The 17,735-nt window shown below is 35.7% G+C and overlaps 1 protein-coding gene across 5 annotated transcripts in view; it reads right to left on the bottom strand.

Moving 5' to 3' along the window:
- The window catches only part of St7l (suppression of tumorigenicity 7 like), a 131,741-nt gene that overhangs the window by 73,115 nt on the left and 40,891 nt on the right, over nucleotides 1-17,735 (bottom strand). For 4 of the 5 annotated variants that reach the window (XM_090334435.1, XM_090334439.1, XM_090334436.1 and 1 more), the window contains exons 12-14: nucleotides 12,958-13,108; nucleotides 10,462-10,554; nucleotides 1,209-1,348 (exon numbers count right to left, since the gene is read on the bottom strand). In XM_090334435.1, coding sequence (XP_090190561.1) covers nucleotides 1,209-1,348; nucleotides 10,462-10,554; nucleotides 12,958-13,108 — 384 coding nt within the window. Of the gene's footprint in view, nucleotides 1-1,046; nucleotides 1,349-10,461; nucleotides 10,555-12,957; nucleotides 13,109-17,735 lie in introns of those variants that run through there. The other variant, XM_090334437.1, reaches the window with a different exon arrangement.

The raw sequence follows: 17,735 nt of genomic DNA on the forward strand, positions 1-17,735 counted from the left end.
GAACAGTCAGTTTCCAACGTAAATATCTATACTGTGAACAGTGAGAAGTCATTCTTCTTGAATCCTGACCCAGAATCAAATGTATATTCAGACTTTTAGGCCTACAGCTAGTGGTAACTTAACAACTTACTCAATTGATCTTCAGGGAAAAAGGGAAACCAGTGCCCTTACCACTGGTGTCAGAAGAAAGCCGGCTAACTTGTAAGGCACAAAATAAAACTATTCTTAAGGCAGGAAAAGAAATTGTGAGGACAACAGGGAATTGAAATGGAGACATACAGAGAAAAATATAGAAAATACCAAGTAAGGACTAGTTATTCTATGGTTCTCATTGCATAATTTCTTTATTTGTGAATATAGTGAAGCAGCATTTTCTTCTGGCTTTTAACTTTCACTACTTGATAAAGATGTAAAGATGAACAAGAAAGATGCATTTAAAAAAAAGGCTTGGAGAATTAAAGGAAATTGTCTTTGGTAATTTTATCTTGAATCAGTGATGTTAATTAATAAATGTATATAAAGGATGAATAGTCTGGGATACTCTATTTAATACCAGCCCTCAAGTATTTCCTGGGTCAGGAAATGGGAAAGTAGTTCAAATTCAAAGGGTAAAAATGAAAATAAAGACCTATACATGGTTCTCTGTTCTAAACTGGGAAAAGTCAATAAGAACATGCAGACATAATAACTGGGAGAATCTTTAGGTATAGAAACACATTCTGTACCTGGGGTAAATGTCTCTTCTGTCCCATTTTACCTACTTATTCTCCATCCTAGTTGTACTATTGAACTTAAGAGTTCAGCAAATCTTTACAATTAATTATTTCATTTAAGTGGAACAATTGGAAGACTTGTTTACAAAAGGGGCATTTGTTTAAATGCCAAAGAAAATGCACTAACTTAAAAAAAATGAGCCGGATTATTCTTAATGTTTATAATGAATGCTATGTTAATCACCAAAAGTGATCTACAGAAACCAACTTATGTTATAGCATTGTATTCTTTAAACTTTTAAACAACAAAAGTATAGCTCAAATCACCAAAAATTCATGTTTCACATATTTATGGTGGTAACTTTACAAATCAATTCTTGTAATTTACTATAACATATATCTTTTACTGCTCATCTGGGTTAGCATAAACAGATCATATATAGTTTCGTGTGTGTTTTACAAATATTCTACACAAGTCCTTGAGATCATACTTACAGCTTTAGCAAAAACACCCATGAGTTCTGGAAACTGGTGTGTAAGAAAGGCTATCATTGCTGTGGAAGAACACAGTCCTGCTGTAAAATGGATGAAAAAAGGAAGCTCCTTCTTTGGATAAACAGAAACATGATGAAAGGCTGCAAGGGAGAAAAGATAGGTATAAAAGATAGGTATAAATTTTAATTTAGAAAATAGTATAAATCATCTTACTGTTTTCAAATTAAATGTATTTTTAAAAGCTAAGGAAGAATTTTTTTTTCCAGTCCTGGGCTTGAGCTCAGAGCCTGAGCAATGTCCTTGGGCCTTCACAAGGCTAGAGTTCTACCACTTGAGCCACAGCACCACTTCTAGCTTTTCTATAAATATGTGGTACCAAGGAATTGAACCCAGGTCTTCGTGCATGCTAGGCAAGCACCCTACCCCCAGGCCAAACTCCCGGCCCAGAAAAATGTTTTTAAAGACAAGAACAAGAAGTTTCTGATCAACCAAGTTAAATTTTCTGTTCATCATTTGTTCTAGCATATCTATAAAACCAGAAGACTGTTTTGGGGTCTGAGAAGAGGAAGACATGGAATGGGTTAGGGGGTGGGGAACAGCACTACTTATAAAGTCATGCTGAGATGGTTTTGAAAAAGAGCTTTGTCTTTTGAAAAGAGCTATAAATTACTAAGCCCTGTCTAAGTTGCTATGGCGTTGTTATAATGAACACTGTGAGCACTTAATAAATGTGAGCTCTTATTAGTCTTTGTCTTTTGGAAGAGACAAAAGTGTAAAAAGATGGACATATCATGGGAGTTTTCCAGAAATATGTTTATAATGTTACCTCGTTATTCATGTTTTGTGTGTGACATTTCATTGAGCATTGTAAATACTGAACTAGGAAACCAAACTCATATGTAGTTACCAAATCAATAGGTAATTTCATTCATATGTATATACCAAGACAATTCAGAATGTGTTTGTACAGAATATACATTAATATTCATAGTAACTATACTTAAATAACAAAAACTGGAATAAATTTAAATGAACATCAATTGGGTGAAAGACAACCAAATTCATACAATAGAATACTATCCAGCCATAAAAAGTAATGAAATATTGTTACATGCTTCAATATGAATGAACTTTTAAAATATATTATGTGAGAATCAGTCACAAAATATCACTTATTGTTTGGTTCCACTGACATAAAATTTCCCAGACTGTAAACTTGATATAAACACAACTAGACTAGTGGTTGCTTATGGGAGCCCTAGGAAATGGGTCTGAGGTTTATTTTCTGGACACTTAAAATTCTATTATATGCCTATGTTATGCATATATAACTTTGTAAAGGGACAAAAAGTATCAAAGTGTACATTTGTGTGTGTGTGTGTGTGTGTGTGTGTGTGTGTGTGTACACATGTGTATATATTGGGGCTTAAATTCAGAGCCTGGGTACAGTCCCTTAGCTTTTTTACTACAACATGTGCATTTACTCCTACTTCTGAAAATAGTCTCACAGATTTTACTGTCTGGGTTGGCTTGGAACTGCAATCCTCAGATCTCAGCCTCCTGAGTAGCTAGGATTATAAGTATGAGTCATCAGTGGTTGGCCACATTTTATTTTATTTTTTGTTAGGGCTTAAACTATGGGCCTGGACACTGTCCCTGAGGTCTTCAGCTCAAGGCTAACACCCTATCCCTTGAGCCACAGCATACTTCCAGTTTCTGGCAGTTAATTGGAGATAGGAGTCTCACAGACTTTAGTGCCTGGGCTGACTTTGAACCATGATTCTCAGATCTCAGCCTCCTGAGTAGCTAGGATTATAGGTGTGAGTCACTGAGCCCAGCCTACATTTTATTTTTAAAGTTTATTTTTGCAGTGCTAGGGATATAACTCAGTGACTTGTACATGACTAGGTAAGAACTCTATAATGACCTATATTTTATTTATTTGGTGTTGGCAGTGGGCTTGAAATCAGGGCTTGAGTGCTGTCCTTCGTTTTTAAGCTCAAGGATAACACTCTACCACTTCAGAGTCACAAGTTCAATTCTGCCGTACCAGTGGTTCACACCTGTCCCTTATATTACCACATTTACATACTTAAGTATTACTTTTTTCTAATTGCATTATGGCTGATTTTATTCAAGTATTTATATTTTCTCAAAATTTCTAAAATATTTTAATTTACAAAGTACTTGCTTGACACACAGTAGGTGTTGGAAAAATTCCTGTTAAATTGAGAGCTATTCTGAGACTTCCTTAGGTAAGTTGATTGCTCAGGGTTGGACACTAACCCAAGAATTATGATGTAATATCCTGCATTAGTGAAGGATGACTAATTCAGTGGTAAACCAAGGTCAGCTATAAATTTTACGTTTTTTTTAACATAATGATTAACAGAGAAGGTTGCACCTAAACTTCCTTCAATAGCTACAATATATATTCAGAGAGTATATATCAAAAAACAAATGCATCTTTAAAAATCCCCAAATTTTCCACAGCCTTGGGCAATATTTAAATTAAAAGTACAACAGAGCTGATTGATTTTTTAAAGTGAAAAACATTAGAAATGAAGTATATTGTGGGGTTGGTTTTTTTTTCTTTTTTGCTGTTTTGTTTTTTTGTTTTTTTTGGCTTTTCTCTTTTGGTACTGGGGATCAAACCCAGGATGTTGTACTTGCTAGGCAAGCCCTTTGCCACTGAGCTACATCCCAGCCCAACGCGTGTTTTTAACACCCAAAGAACTAGAAATCCTTTTGTCTTATCCCTTAGCCATCACAGAATGATTTCTTTCCTCCTTTTCTCCTTCTCCTCCTCCTCCTTCTTCTTTCTTCCTTCTTCTTTTCTTCCTCCTCCTCCTCTTCCTTCTTCTCCTTCTTCTTTCCTTCTTCTTCCTCCACCCCCTCCTCTTCCTTCTTTTTTTGTGTGCCAGTTCTGGGGCTTGAATTCAGAGCCTAGGCACTGGATACTTTTTTTTACTTAAGGCTAGTGCTGTCACTTGAGCCACAGTGCCACTTTTGTTTTTTTTCTATGTATGTAGTAACGAGGAATCAAACCCTGGGCTTTGTACATGCTAGATGAGCACTCTACTACTAAGCTATGTTCCCAGCTCCAAGCTTACTTTTTTTTTTAGCAAAGTAAGAGAAAAACAAATTGGTATTTCAGAAAGCAAAGAACAAGATAGCAAAATCAATATTAATAATTAAAGTATATATTTTATGGTTTATAAAGTACTCATTTTATTTTTAATAAACCTAAAAAAGAGTATTAACTTCCTATCTTTACTAATAAAATTTCCTAACATATGAGATTTCCATACTATAAGAGATCAAATTATTCTTTATTTGGATTGCTTTCTGTAGATTCATTTGTCAGTCAGTGTTTGGTTAATGCATCAATATAATGAATGAATGACTACTATAGAAACACTCCCTTGGAACAAAAGTTCAAATTTCAACACTGGCTTGTAGAGAAAAATTTATCAGGAGGCATAAAAGATGACAAAATAACTATGTGAACTAGGGGAATAGTTCAAGTCTGAACTTATGAAGTCCATAAGTAAATTCCAGAACACTGTAACTCATATCAAGGCTGACAAGAGAATTAAAAACAAAAAACATTAAATACTCCTGAGTATTAGAACTCCACATATTAAAATTTTGTTCTGGCTGGGAGTTTGGCCTAGTGATAGAGTGCTTGGTTAGCATGTACGAAGACCTGGGTTCGATTCCTCCGTACCACATACACAGGGGGAAACAGAGCTGGAAGTGGTGCTGTGGCTCACTGAGTAGAGCTCTTGCCTTGAGAAAGCCAAGGCCAGTGCTCAGGCCCTGAGTTCAAGCTCCAGGATTGGCAAAAAAAAAAAAAATATATATATATATATATATTATTCATCCTACCACAGTAAGAAACAAACAAACAGACAAAAAAACTGTCAGGAAATACACTACAATCAGATAAAATTTTCCAGTATGTCCCTTTACTCCTACCTCTTGAGTTTGTACTCTATATGGAGCTAGAATTAACTGATTGATAAAAAAAAAAACAACAACAAAAATGAAAACAAGAAAAAACTGTTTTGTCTTGTAGCATATGGTTCTCTGACATATAAAACCTCATAATAACAAGTACATTCTCCCTTATATTAGTAATAATTTACAAACAAAAACATTCCACAATATACTTTTTTGTGCTTGGTTTATTTTTATTTAGTCTTGCTATGCAGTCTAGGCTGGCCTCAAAGTCAATTCTCTTGCTTCAGCCTCCTGAGTGCTGGAATTACTAGCATGTGCCATCACAACCAGCACATTTATGTTCCATAATTAAATATTCATTGTTTTCCTTTAAGACTTTTGTTCCTTTTAAAAATGAAAAAATAGGAATGTGCATGATTTATTTTTTCTGCTTTAAGAAGGAAAATGAAATTTCTCCCACTAACGACCTCCTGATTGCCAAAATCAATAGATTTTTCTTAGTAACTGTCTTACCTAATAGATGAGATATTCCTTCTCACTCAGAAATTACTTCCTCCACTTCTAGTTTCTAGGATATCTAGTTTTGGGCCTTGTTTTGTTTCTCTGACCACTTCTTTACTAAAACTTGGACTGTTTTTCTATTAATACATTAGAAATTTTTGTGCCCTCATAACATCTTAAAAGTATACAGTTTCCCTTAATGACCTCTTTCTTACCTAGGTCTTCTCTTACTACCTAGAAAATGATAAGTCCATAATCTCTTTCGCGAGATGTAGAGAGAAAGATATCAGAATCCCGCACAATATTATTTATACAACTTGAATCTGATTCTTTTTAGGTCACTGCCTAGGTCACCATCTAGGTCACTAGATCTAGGAGACCTTAGGGCAATCTATTTAAAGGACTGAAGTATTATTTATTTGTTTGGCTGATTTGATGGCATATAAATGTAGACTTTGGGATGTTAGATCACCTGAATATATACACAGGGAACACCAAACTGCAAAGAGAAAAATATATAAATAAACCAGATGCACTGAGAGAGGCAGAAAGGAGAAATCATTTAAGAGGTGTGGGAGGGAAGATGGGGAAGAAGAGCAGGAGAGTTTATACAAGGTGGCCAGACATAAAGATACATAGGGTTCCCACAAATCCTGACCATCTAGTTTCTGACTGCAGTCCCTTAGAAGCCCAGCTGTAATTGCTATTTTTGGGTTAACTGCTCTTGCAACAAACTCCCATTTACTGTTAAAATATTTTGAAGTGACTGTTATTTATATACAAAATGCTGTCAACATCGAGTTCAATCAGAATTTGAACTCAGAGTCTCCTGTTTGCTTGGCAGGTGTTCTACTAGGTGAGCCATTTTTTTTTTAATCAATAGATGAATTTACTCACTAGGTATTTATTCAACTATCACTGTGTGCTAAGAATATTAATATATATATTTTACATGTATGTTCTGACATATTTATTTATTTATTTTTATTTTTATTAGGTGAGCCATTTTTCTGCTGGTTATTTTGGAGGCAGAATCTCTAGAACTTTTCTGCATAGGCTAGCTTAGAACCTTGATTCTATAGATCTCAGCCTCCTTAGCAGCTAGGATAACAGGCATGTGGAGCTGGCAGCTAGCTATAACATACTTTTCTATTTGTAAAGTGATTGTGTGATAAAATATTTAAGCATATATATACATATAACTATACATATACATGAGCACATGCATTTTTGAATGAGAGATTATACAGGCAACAAACTCAAACTTGATCCTCTTGCTGTATAAAAGACTTACCATTTTCCAAGTCATCCAAGTAAGAAAATTAAGACTTATCTTTGATCTCCAGAAAATTCCATGGTTTATTCCATACACAGACTACTTAACACTGTCTTTCATTCTGTTTTCAATCTTCTTGCCTCAACCTACCAAGTACTGGGATTACAGGCATATATATCCTACCATGCTTGGCTCTTACCAGTCTTTCTATTAACCATGAACAGTCTAGAAATTAAGAATAAGGAAAGGAGAAAATGGCACTACTATTTAATATTCTTGTTGAGTAGGTACAGTGAATTAATGAATTTGAGTAAGTCAAGCAGTACTGAGTACTGGATTTTAAGCATTTAGGGACAATGAAGAGAATCCTAGTCTTCAAAGAGTTCACAATATAAAAAAGGGTGATTAAGAAGTACATTAAATACTTTGAGAGTTCTATAAAAGATGAGATCAGTTATCTAGGCAAATGACAAAAAATAAAAAAAGAACAACCCTAGGGAGAAAAATATCAGAATTCTTAATTTTATAATCTCTCCTAAGTTTTTATTTACCTAAACTTTTTAGCTCATTAAGTTTGTTTATTATAAAACTGAAAATTTACTTGCAAGGCATCAATACTAGTGGCTCAGTCTTACAAATTTACATTATACAGGAAACACAGTGCTAATATTTATTCAGCATGATCACCTATCAGTTAAACATAAATTTACCATTCACAAAGAAAAGGAGATAAAGCAATTGAAGCAAAATTTAGATGACTGTTTTCAAAATTTGGCTTCTTGAAAGCAAGGACTAGGTTGACTCATTCTCAGCAATCTTAATCCTCCATAGTTCTTGTTCTTCTAACTGTTGACTATTATTCAAATTACAAAGTGTAGCTTTGACTTACATATATATATATATATATATATATATCTTAGTTATAAATAACTCAAAATAGCCAAAACAATCTTTATAATAGGTCAAGAATTTGTGAAAAATCCCCTTGGAATTTTGAATATGGATTGTATTAAATCTATGGGTCAAATTGGAGAGAATTGCCATATAAGTAATATTGAGTCTTCTAATCAACTCAATTTTTTCTGTTTATATGGATTTTCTTTAATTTCTACATACAAGATCTTAGTTTTTAGTGTACTTGCTCTCTTTTTGTTAAATTAATTAATTAATTAATTAATTTATTTATTTCAGTCCTGGACTTGGCCCCAGGGCCTGAGCACTGTTTTTGGGTTTTCTCAAGGTTAGAGCTCTATCACTTGAGCCATAGCACCAATTCTGGCTTTTTTCCTATGTATGTGGTACGGAGGAATCGAACCTGGGCCTTTGTGCATGCTAGGCAAGCACTCTACCACTAGGCCAAACTCCCGGCCCCTGTTAAATAAATTAATTTATTTATTTTGCCCATCCTGGGCTTGGGCTCAGGATTTGAGCACCGTCCTTGGACTTTCTTGAGGCTAGAGCTCTACCACTTGAGCCTCAGCACCACTTCCGGCTTTTTTCTATGTATGTGGTACCGAGGAATTGAACCTGGGTCTTCGTGCATGCTAGGCAAGCACTCAACCACTAGGCCAAACTCCGGGCCCCTAAATTTATTTTTAAGTAATTTATTTTCTTTGATGCTAAAAATGGTTGGAATTGTTTCCTAAATTTCATTTTTGTATTATTCATTGCTAAATGTATGTAGATATATACTTGACGTTCTTCCTTTTTTGTAGTGGGAATCAAATCTAAGGTTCTATAAGTGCTAGGAAAGCATTCTACCTAAGCTATACTGACAACCCTGATCCCTAAATACTAATCTTATAACCATGCTGAATTCATTTATTATTTATGAATTTCTTTGGATTTCTTAATAGATGATCATGCCACCTATCAATAAAGACATTTTCAATTCTTTCTAATATAAATATCTTTTATTAATTCTTCTGCCTGATTACACTGGTTAGAATCTCCAATACAATGTAGAATAAAAGTAGTGAGAACCCACTTTGTTATCTGATATATTGAATTTATTTGTATTTGGTTATTTGAAATTTGATAGGGACGGGGGGGAAAACCAAGACGGGTGGGGGGTGGGGGGGAAGGGTAATGGGTACCAAGACATGTGAAAGGGTATCAATGTATGTGAATTAATGCACCTTCTATCTGGCAAGTATCATGTAACCCTTTTACTAATTACAATAAAAAAAAATTAAAAAAAAAGTAGTGAGAACCTACATCTTGCTTGGGGAGAAAGGCATTCAATATTCTACTATTAAGTATGATAATAAATGTTTTTTTTAATACACTACCAAGTTGAAGAAGTCCCCTTCTATTTTTAGTTTGAGAAATTTTTTTGTTTATCACGAATAGGTTTTAGATATATTTAGATATATCACATTTTCAGATGTTAAACCAATCTTACATTTTTGAGGTAAATCCCACCTGGCCATGGTACATAATCCTTTTTTAATGTCGTTCGACTAAGTTTGCTAGTATTTTGCTGAAGATGTTTATGCTCTTGGTCTATAGTTTTCTTTTTGAAAAAAAAAAGAATTTTATCTGTCTGATTTTAGTATCAGGGTAATACTGTTCTTATCGAATGAGTTAGAGGATATTCCCTTCTCCTTTTGAATTTGCGAAGAACTGTCTACGGCCATACCACCCTGAATGCGCCCGATCTTGTCTGAATTTATGAAGAATTATTTTTCTTTTTCACGTTTGTAATGTGGCATGTAGATTTGCAATCCTAGCTAGTCAAGAGGTTGAAGCAGGAAGAGTGAGTTAGAGGCCAGTCTGAGCAACATAGTTTGGCTCTACGTTTGATCTCCCCTCCATACTGCTAAAACAAAAATGTTTGTAAGATGACACCTCTTTTATACCTTTTATCTCTGTGCTCTTCTGTGCATTTAACACAGGATTTTATCCCAATGAAGTATTTGGAAATGAACTAAATTATGCAACAATATCCTAGAAATGGCTAAAAAGTTTTTAAAGGTCTCAAATTTCAACCAAAGGGATTTTAAAAACTGAGAATTTTATGGAAAATGTTGCGGTTAGAATATATCTTCTGAAAGGTTCAAGAGTTTTAGGAAGCTGGTCCTCAGGGTGGTGTACTGGGAAGTAGAATCTTAAAAGTGATGAGACGTAGTGGGAGATTTTTGAGTCACTGGGCCCATGTGATCTTGAAAAGGGGTATTGAAATGTTCTCTCTCTCTCTCCCTTCTCTGTCTCTCCCCCCATCCTCTGTGCTCTGGTTCTAGTTCAAGATAGTTTCATGAGCTAGTGCTCCTGCCATTGCCATGTGCTTTATGTGGTAATGCTGTCAAGGAGTAGCCTTCATTTCCAAATCTGTGATATACTGTTTAATGTGGAACCTCTAAAATGGTGAGCTAAATTGAGCTCTTCTTCATAAATAATCTCTGTCAGGTATTTCATTATAGTGACAAAAAGATGATACATATAGAAAGCAATTTATAGGTAATCTAAACAATTACTTGAACATTTGAGAAAATTGAAGTATTTACTTACTCGGTAATAGCTCTCTATCAGCAGTCTCTGTGCAGCTGGGATAAGGGTAAAATAGATGTCCTTTTTCTAATGGGTATGGAATCATTCTAAAAGCTGAAAAGGAAAAAAATATGTTGATATTCAACTGTCTCTGATTTACCATCCCACGCTATAGATCACAACTATTTTGGAGACTTTTTTGTCAGTCCTGGGGCTTGAACTCAGGGCCCAGGCACTGTCCTTGGACTTCCTTAAAGCTAGTGCTTTACCACTTGAGCCACAGCACCACTTCTGGCATTTTCTGTGTATGTGATAATGAGGAATCGAACCCAGGGCTTTGTGCATGCTAGGTGTGCACTCTACCACTAGACCACACTTCTATTTTGGAGACTTTTTAAAATAAGAAATTCACATAGGATTTTATTTTCTTTTGATATGAAATAAAAAAAAGTAAGCAAAGGAATGAAAAAGGTCAAGAAATAAGACTTATTTAGAGAATAGCGAATTATGTAAAACAAAATGGAGCAGTGGATATATTACTGGTTGAGTCCTTCTTTGTCTCCACATTGCAATTCTGGACTTCATTCCACAAGTATAAATATCTCTTATAAAATTGTTATGGCCTTTATTTAATAAGCAACCTAAAAGAGTTTTCAATGACTCCTAACTTCATGAGTGAGATTTTTACCTAAGTTTTCTATGAGTGGGGCTTAAGCCCAGAATTACTAAATTAGGGTCCTTTGGTCAGATCTAGTTATTTGCTTAAAGTAATTCAGGAAGTCAATAATACCATGAGGAAATAATTCAATAAGATGCAAGAATTAATCCAGGTTCTATAATCCTAGATACTGAGGAAGCTGAGATCTGAGAATAGCAGTTCAAAGCCAGCCAAGGTAGGAAATTGAGACTCTTATTTCCAATTAACTAGCAAAAAAGCTAGAAGTGGAGGTATAGTAGTGCACTAGCCTTAAGAAAAAGCTGAGTGAGAGCAGGAGGTCCTGAGGCATACTCCAGCACTGGCATAGACACAGAGATGCATGGATTATAGTGTAAATAATATACTTATTAAAAGAAAAACCCATATGTGTTGGCCAGGAGTTTGTCCTAGTGGCAGAGTGCTTGCCTAGCACGCACAAAGACCTGTCTTAATTCATCGATACCACATACATAGAGAAAGCCAGATGAGGTGCTGTGGCTCAAGTTGTAGAGCTCTAGCCTTGAGAAAGCCCAAGGACAGTGTTCAGGCCTTGAGTTCAATGCAGGACTGGCAAAAAACAAACACAAACAAAAAACCCAAAACAAAACAAACCAAAAAACCGTATGTGGCAGGCAGAATGCCCAGCAGTAAAGGCATACATACATACATATATATATATATATATATGGAGAGAGAGAGAGAGAGAGAGAAAGAGAGAGAGAGAGAGAGAGAGAGAGAGAGAGAGAAGAGAGAGAGAGAGAGAGAGAGAGAGAGAGAGAGATAGAGAGAGAGAGAGAGAGAGAGAGATAAAATGTATGAAGAGCAGGCCAGGAGCATGGCCCTAGTGGTAGAGTGCCTGTTTAGCACGCAAAAAGACTCAGGTTTAATTCCTCAGTACCATATACACAGAAAAAGCTGGAAGTGGCACTGTGCCTCAAGTGACAGAGCACTAGCCTTGATCAAGCACAGGGACAGTGTCCAGGCCCTGAGTTCAAGCCCCAGGACTGGCAACAAATAAATAAATAAAATAATGTAAAAACATACAGAAATTACAATATGTATATATAGCTGATAGGAATGTCAAAAGTTACAGGTACTATAGAAAATAATGCGATGATTCCTTTAAAAATTGAACTAGAATTCTATAACAGACATTCTGAAGATGGATGGTGATGACAGATGAATAACAATGTAAAGATATACAATGTTATTTAACTGAACACAAAATGATTAAAATGGTAAAGTTTATGTTTACATGTATTTTAGCACAGTTTTACACATTTTGATTTTCATATTGTACATATCTCAAAACAAAAGCAGACTAATGTCTAGAACATTATAAAAGGGCTGAGTGTATAGCTCAGTGTAGAATGAGCAAGGTCTTATATGTGATCTCCCCGCTCCACACACTATTAAACCACATTAAAAACTTACAAGACAAAGAACTTTTCGTTCTCTTTTCTTTCATTACAAATATTTAAATAGTTCCTTTTATTTATTTATTTTTTTGGGGGGGCCAGTCCTGGGGCTTGAACTCAGGTTCTGGGCACTGTCTCTGAGCTTCTCTGTACTTAAGGCTAGCACTCTACCATCTGAGCCATAGTGCCACTTCTGGCTTTTTCTGTGGTACTGAGGAATCAAACCCAGGGCTTCATACATACTAGGCAAGCACTCTACCACTTAACCACATTCCCAGCCCACTAACTTAAATAGTTCTTATTCTGCTTTTCCTAAATGTGGAACTCAGAAACCCAGAAAATTAATTTAAGAAGGTGGCCTGTAGTTAAATATTAGAATTACATGTGGAAAGGAATACTCACTGCCTTCCCATGTACACTGCAACAGGTTAAGAGCACCTTCTATCCGTTTCCAGTGCTGAAGATGGAAGAATGCATAGGCAATTGCCTCACTATCACCTCGTTTCAGAATGTGTTCTGGAGGTAAAATTAAACTTTTCATCTCTAGTAAATACTGTAGAAATAACATACACAACAGAAAAAAATTAAATTGTGTTAAACTCAGTTATGAAATATCCAGATAGAATAAAATCAAATTGATTTTAAAAAACACATTAAACTAGCAAAATTATATTATGATGTAGTCATAATATTTATATCTCAAAAGTATTTTTTCTTCTTTATAAAATTTATCACTCCTATTACCAAGCTTCATGCCAATCTTTAATTACTTAACTCTTAATGTTTCTGGCTCTTGTCCTCAAAGTTTAAGACCATAGTTGGTTATCGATTTATTTTAGCAGATGTCACAAACTATGAGATTATTTACTAATCCAGTTTGGGGACTTAAAGGAATGCGGCAGAGGTTGTGTCCTGGTCAAGCAAAGCCCATTTGCTGCCTGGTTGGGTTTTCTCCCCTCAGTGAGTTAGGCCTATATTCAGGAGGGTCATATTCATCCTAATCCTCTCTAATCCTTGCCTAGTTTTTGAAACACAGCAGAAGATCACTCGCACCAGGCATCTGTGGGAAAATGGACTCAACTAGCTGACCTCTGACATGACTCTGTGTGCTCTCTGCAAGTGCACTGAGAGCTTCTTCAGTAGCAGGAAGGACAATGTTGCAACCATGGTGGTATCACCATCAGAAAGAGGATTTCATTTTCAGAAGAAAAATGTTTAATTCCTAACCCAGCGCCTTCCTATTCTCCTTAAATTTTGTTTAAATTTTACAGAGGAGAAAAACATTTTTCAAATTATTTCCATGAATTTTAGAATGCAGAAGCTTTAAACCACATCACAATATGGCAGTTAGTGTTTTGGTAACCACTGAGAAAGTATAAGCAAAAATATCTGAATAACCATTATTTAGTAAAATTTATTGAACATATCAATTTGATGACAGGTCAAGAAAATGCTTTTGTTGAACAACTATATACATTTTCATTAGTTAATATAATCTAAGTGTTCATGCAGGTGGTATTAAGTATATGGTAATGTTATTAGGGAATTATAATTTAAGATTTTCATTTAAGAATATTTGCTAATGAACTGTTTTCATATAAGGTCTTCCTATGGGGCCCAAATAGCCTTGAATTCACATTTTTCCTGCCTCAGAATCCTGAATGCTGAGCTTATAGGTGTACATCACCTTTCTTGGCTCTCATTATTTTTATATGTTCCTTATACTGCTTTAACAAAAAGCATTATCTTTGAGCAAATGACCTTTTCAATTTGTCTCTAAAACAAAGTTAATTTTTAGTTACTGCATTGACATTGAAGTAAAATTTGGCTCCTAAAATGTAAGAAAATTTTAGTTTAAGAAAAATGTATTTAATATGTTCAATATGTATCTCAATGACAGAACATTTACTTGGTATAAACACACACACACACACACACACGCACAGAGGCACCCACGCATGCATACACACACATATGAATGCATGCTTACATTTTTTTCTTTTTAAGAGCACGAGAGTCTTTATTGCAAGCTTGAGCCTGGACTCACAACGGACACCGACACAGCAGGTCTGAGTTGAGAGTTCTGACTTCCTATTGTGTATAGTTTTTATAGGGCTTGGGGAACTTTAGTCACAAGTTTGAGCAAATCATAACAAACCATGGAAAAATCAAAGAACAATACTCAAAGTTGATTTGTGCAGCTAGTGGCAGGCATGTATTTGGCTGGAAGTGATTGGTTAACTCAAAGGGTTGACGTTTTATGAATTGACTGGCTTGTGCTGGGGGATACGTGCTGAACTGCAGGGCAGCTGGTCAGGATATCACAATGGTTATCTTACTCTTTAATCACTTGGGGTGGCTTTTACACAGGGAGTTGTCTGGAATTTACTATTTTCCTTGAAGTTGCTATCTCTGCTAGTTTAGAATTGGATCAGGATGACTCTCTGGTGGGGCCTGCTTAAAAATAACTTTCTACTGAAGTTAATCGAACTTCAAAATTAATTTAGGCTTCTCATTCCCTCCTATCACTGGTACATAAAGGGGTCAATCACGGCTTATTTCTGATTGGCATTTCTATAGGTATTGTGATCTAAGAACCATTAACTGTACTGTATTGATTCTCTCCTTTACAAAGTTTACCAATCTGTTTAACATGTAAGGCCCAATGGTCAATATGATTAGTAACACAATCAGAGGTCCCAGTGGAGCTGAAACCATCCTTGGGACCCCTGTTACTCTCTCTTGCTCAAGCCTCCTTGTTACGGCTTCCAGGCTATCTTTTATTACTCCAGTGTGGTCTTCCCAAAACATGCTCGCATTTTAAAAAATGCTATAGGATTACTTAATTTATCTCCTTCAAAAACTGTTATTTAGGAATTTTGGCAGTAAACTGCTGCACAGTAAAATCTCTATTCTTCATGTTAAACTGCTGCATATAGTACATTACAGTACCTAAATCAATCTGATGTAGATAGCAAAAATGTGTTTAAACAAATATTTCAGGAGTTTTTGTTACTTGGCAGTGTGTGTGTGTGGTACTTGAGATTTGAATTTAGAGCATTGAGTTTATTACTCTGGTACTATAGTGCTAAGCCACAACTCCAGCACTGTTTTTCTCTAATCATTTTTTTAGAATAGGGGCTTATTCCCATCTGGGTATCTGTGTTAGCCTATTTTTAGGCTTTCTAGAATAGCTAGGATCACAGGTGCATTACCATATTCAGCTTCTCTCCATGGCAAGTTTCTCTGCCCAGGCTGTTTCTCTGCTGGGAATGACCTATAATCATCCTCCAATTCACAACATCCTACATGGCCACCTATGAGTTTAGAGGAAATCCTGCAAACTTTTCTGCCTTCTTTTCTGTTTTCAATTTGGCTCTAAAGCAAAGCAAATTTGGTATGTTAAGAAAATATCTTCCCATGGGGCCGGGAGTTTGGCCTAGTGGTTAAGGTGCTTGCCTAGCATGCATGAGGACCCAGTTTCGATTCCTCGGTACCACATACATAGAAAAAAGCCGGAAGTGGTGCTGAGGCTCAAGTGGTAGAGCTCTAGCCTTGAGAAAGTCCAAGGACAGTGCTCAGGCCCTGAGCTCAAGCACAGGACTGGCAAAAAAAAAAAAAGAAAAGAAAATATCTTCCCAGGACAATGACAACCAAATGACTATTAATTCTTAACCTCTCAAGTAGCCAGCATTACTGTCATGAGCCACCAGTGCTTAGCTGGGTATTATAATTTTGATCCCCTGTCTATGCCCTCTCATAGCATGGATTGCAAATCTGAATCATTATGCTCAGCTTATTCATTGAGATGGAAGCTCACTAACTTTCTGCCCTGTCTGAGCTTATACTGTGATCCTACCAATCTCTATCTCTTGAGTAGATGACACTGCAAGCATGAGCTACTGCACCCAGTCTGTATTTCAGTTTTCACTTAAGATATTTTCCAACTCTTTGGGCACACTAAAAGTAGACAAAATCCTGCAATGCAGATTATACTTTTCTAAGAAGAATATGAAAGGTTAAAAACTAAAAGACAGCTTATTTTACACAAAACTGGTAACATGACAGAAATGTGCATCAAAAAGAAATATTATATATTTAGAGAATAAGAGGATGAAAAAATATGATTTATGTTTATCTAAATTTCTTTTCATATATAATACACACATTTCTTCCCTTTCTCCCTACAATCCCTCCTTCTCTTTGTTGTTTTCTTTTTGTAGAATTGAGTACTGAATCTAGTGTCTTGTCCATGCTAGGTAAGTGTTTTACCACTGAATTATATCATAATCCCTATGCACAGTATACAGACTCTATTTTTCTCAAAATTTAGAATCAAACTTTTAGGTAACTCACTTTTTTACTACATATTTCTTGCATATAGCTTTCTGTCTCTATATATTTCTTTTCTTTTTTCTTTAATGTCAGTCCTCGGGCTTGAATTCAGAGCCTGGGCACGGTCCCTGAGCTTCTTTGTACTCAAGGCTAGCACTCTACCACTAGAGCCACAGCACCATTTCTGGCTTTTTCTGTGCATGTGGTATTGAGGAACTGAACCCAGGGCTTCATGCATGCTAGGCAAACACTCTACCATTAAGCCACATTCCCAGCCTTCTATTTCTAACTTTTAAATTATTACACATCAATACATTAAAAGCTTTATTTCATAATAGACATTAACAAATAACATCATTCCAGAATTACACTATCATCTTTAACAGATACAGTATCATTAAAACATGAAAAATTCAGTGACTTGGTGGCACCGAATGTGACCTAGTGTAGAATGTTTGACTAGCATTCACGAAGCCCTGGGTTCGATTTCTCAGACAAAAGCTGGAAGTGGTGCTATAGCTCAAGAGGTAGAGCACTAACCAGGAGAAAGCCTAAGGTCAGTGCCCAGGCCCTTAGTTTAAGCCCCAGCACTGGCAAACAAACAAACAAAAAAACTGAAGGACTTAAAAATTTCGAATGTAGGGTATAATTTCTTTTCTTTAACTCAGACTACTAAAGCAACATGGACAACAGGCATGTCTAATTACCATTATCTGCTGAGTATTCCTTATATGCAAAGCAGATCATTGATATAAAACTATCAATAAGATAAGAGTCTTGTATTTGCAGTGAATTGAGAGGGACATTAACTTCCCCACTCTCCCCAAAATATAAATGATGCTCAG

Source organism: Megascapheus bottae, chromosome 6 (assembly GCF_031878675.1).
Source record: "Megascapheus bottae isolate mThoBot1 chromosome 6, mThoBot2.hap1, whole genome shotgun sequence".
Lineage (NCBI taxonomy): Eukaryota > Metazoa > Chordata > Mammalia > Rodentia > Geomyidae > Megascapheus > Megascapheus bottae.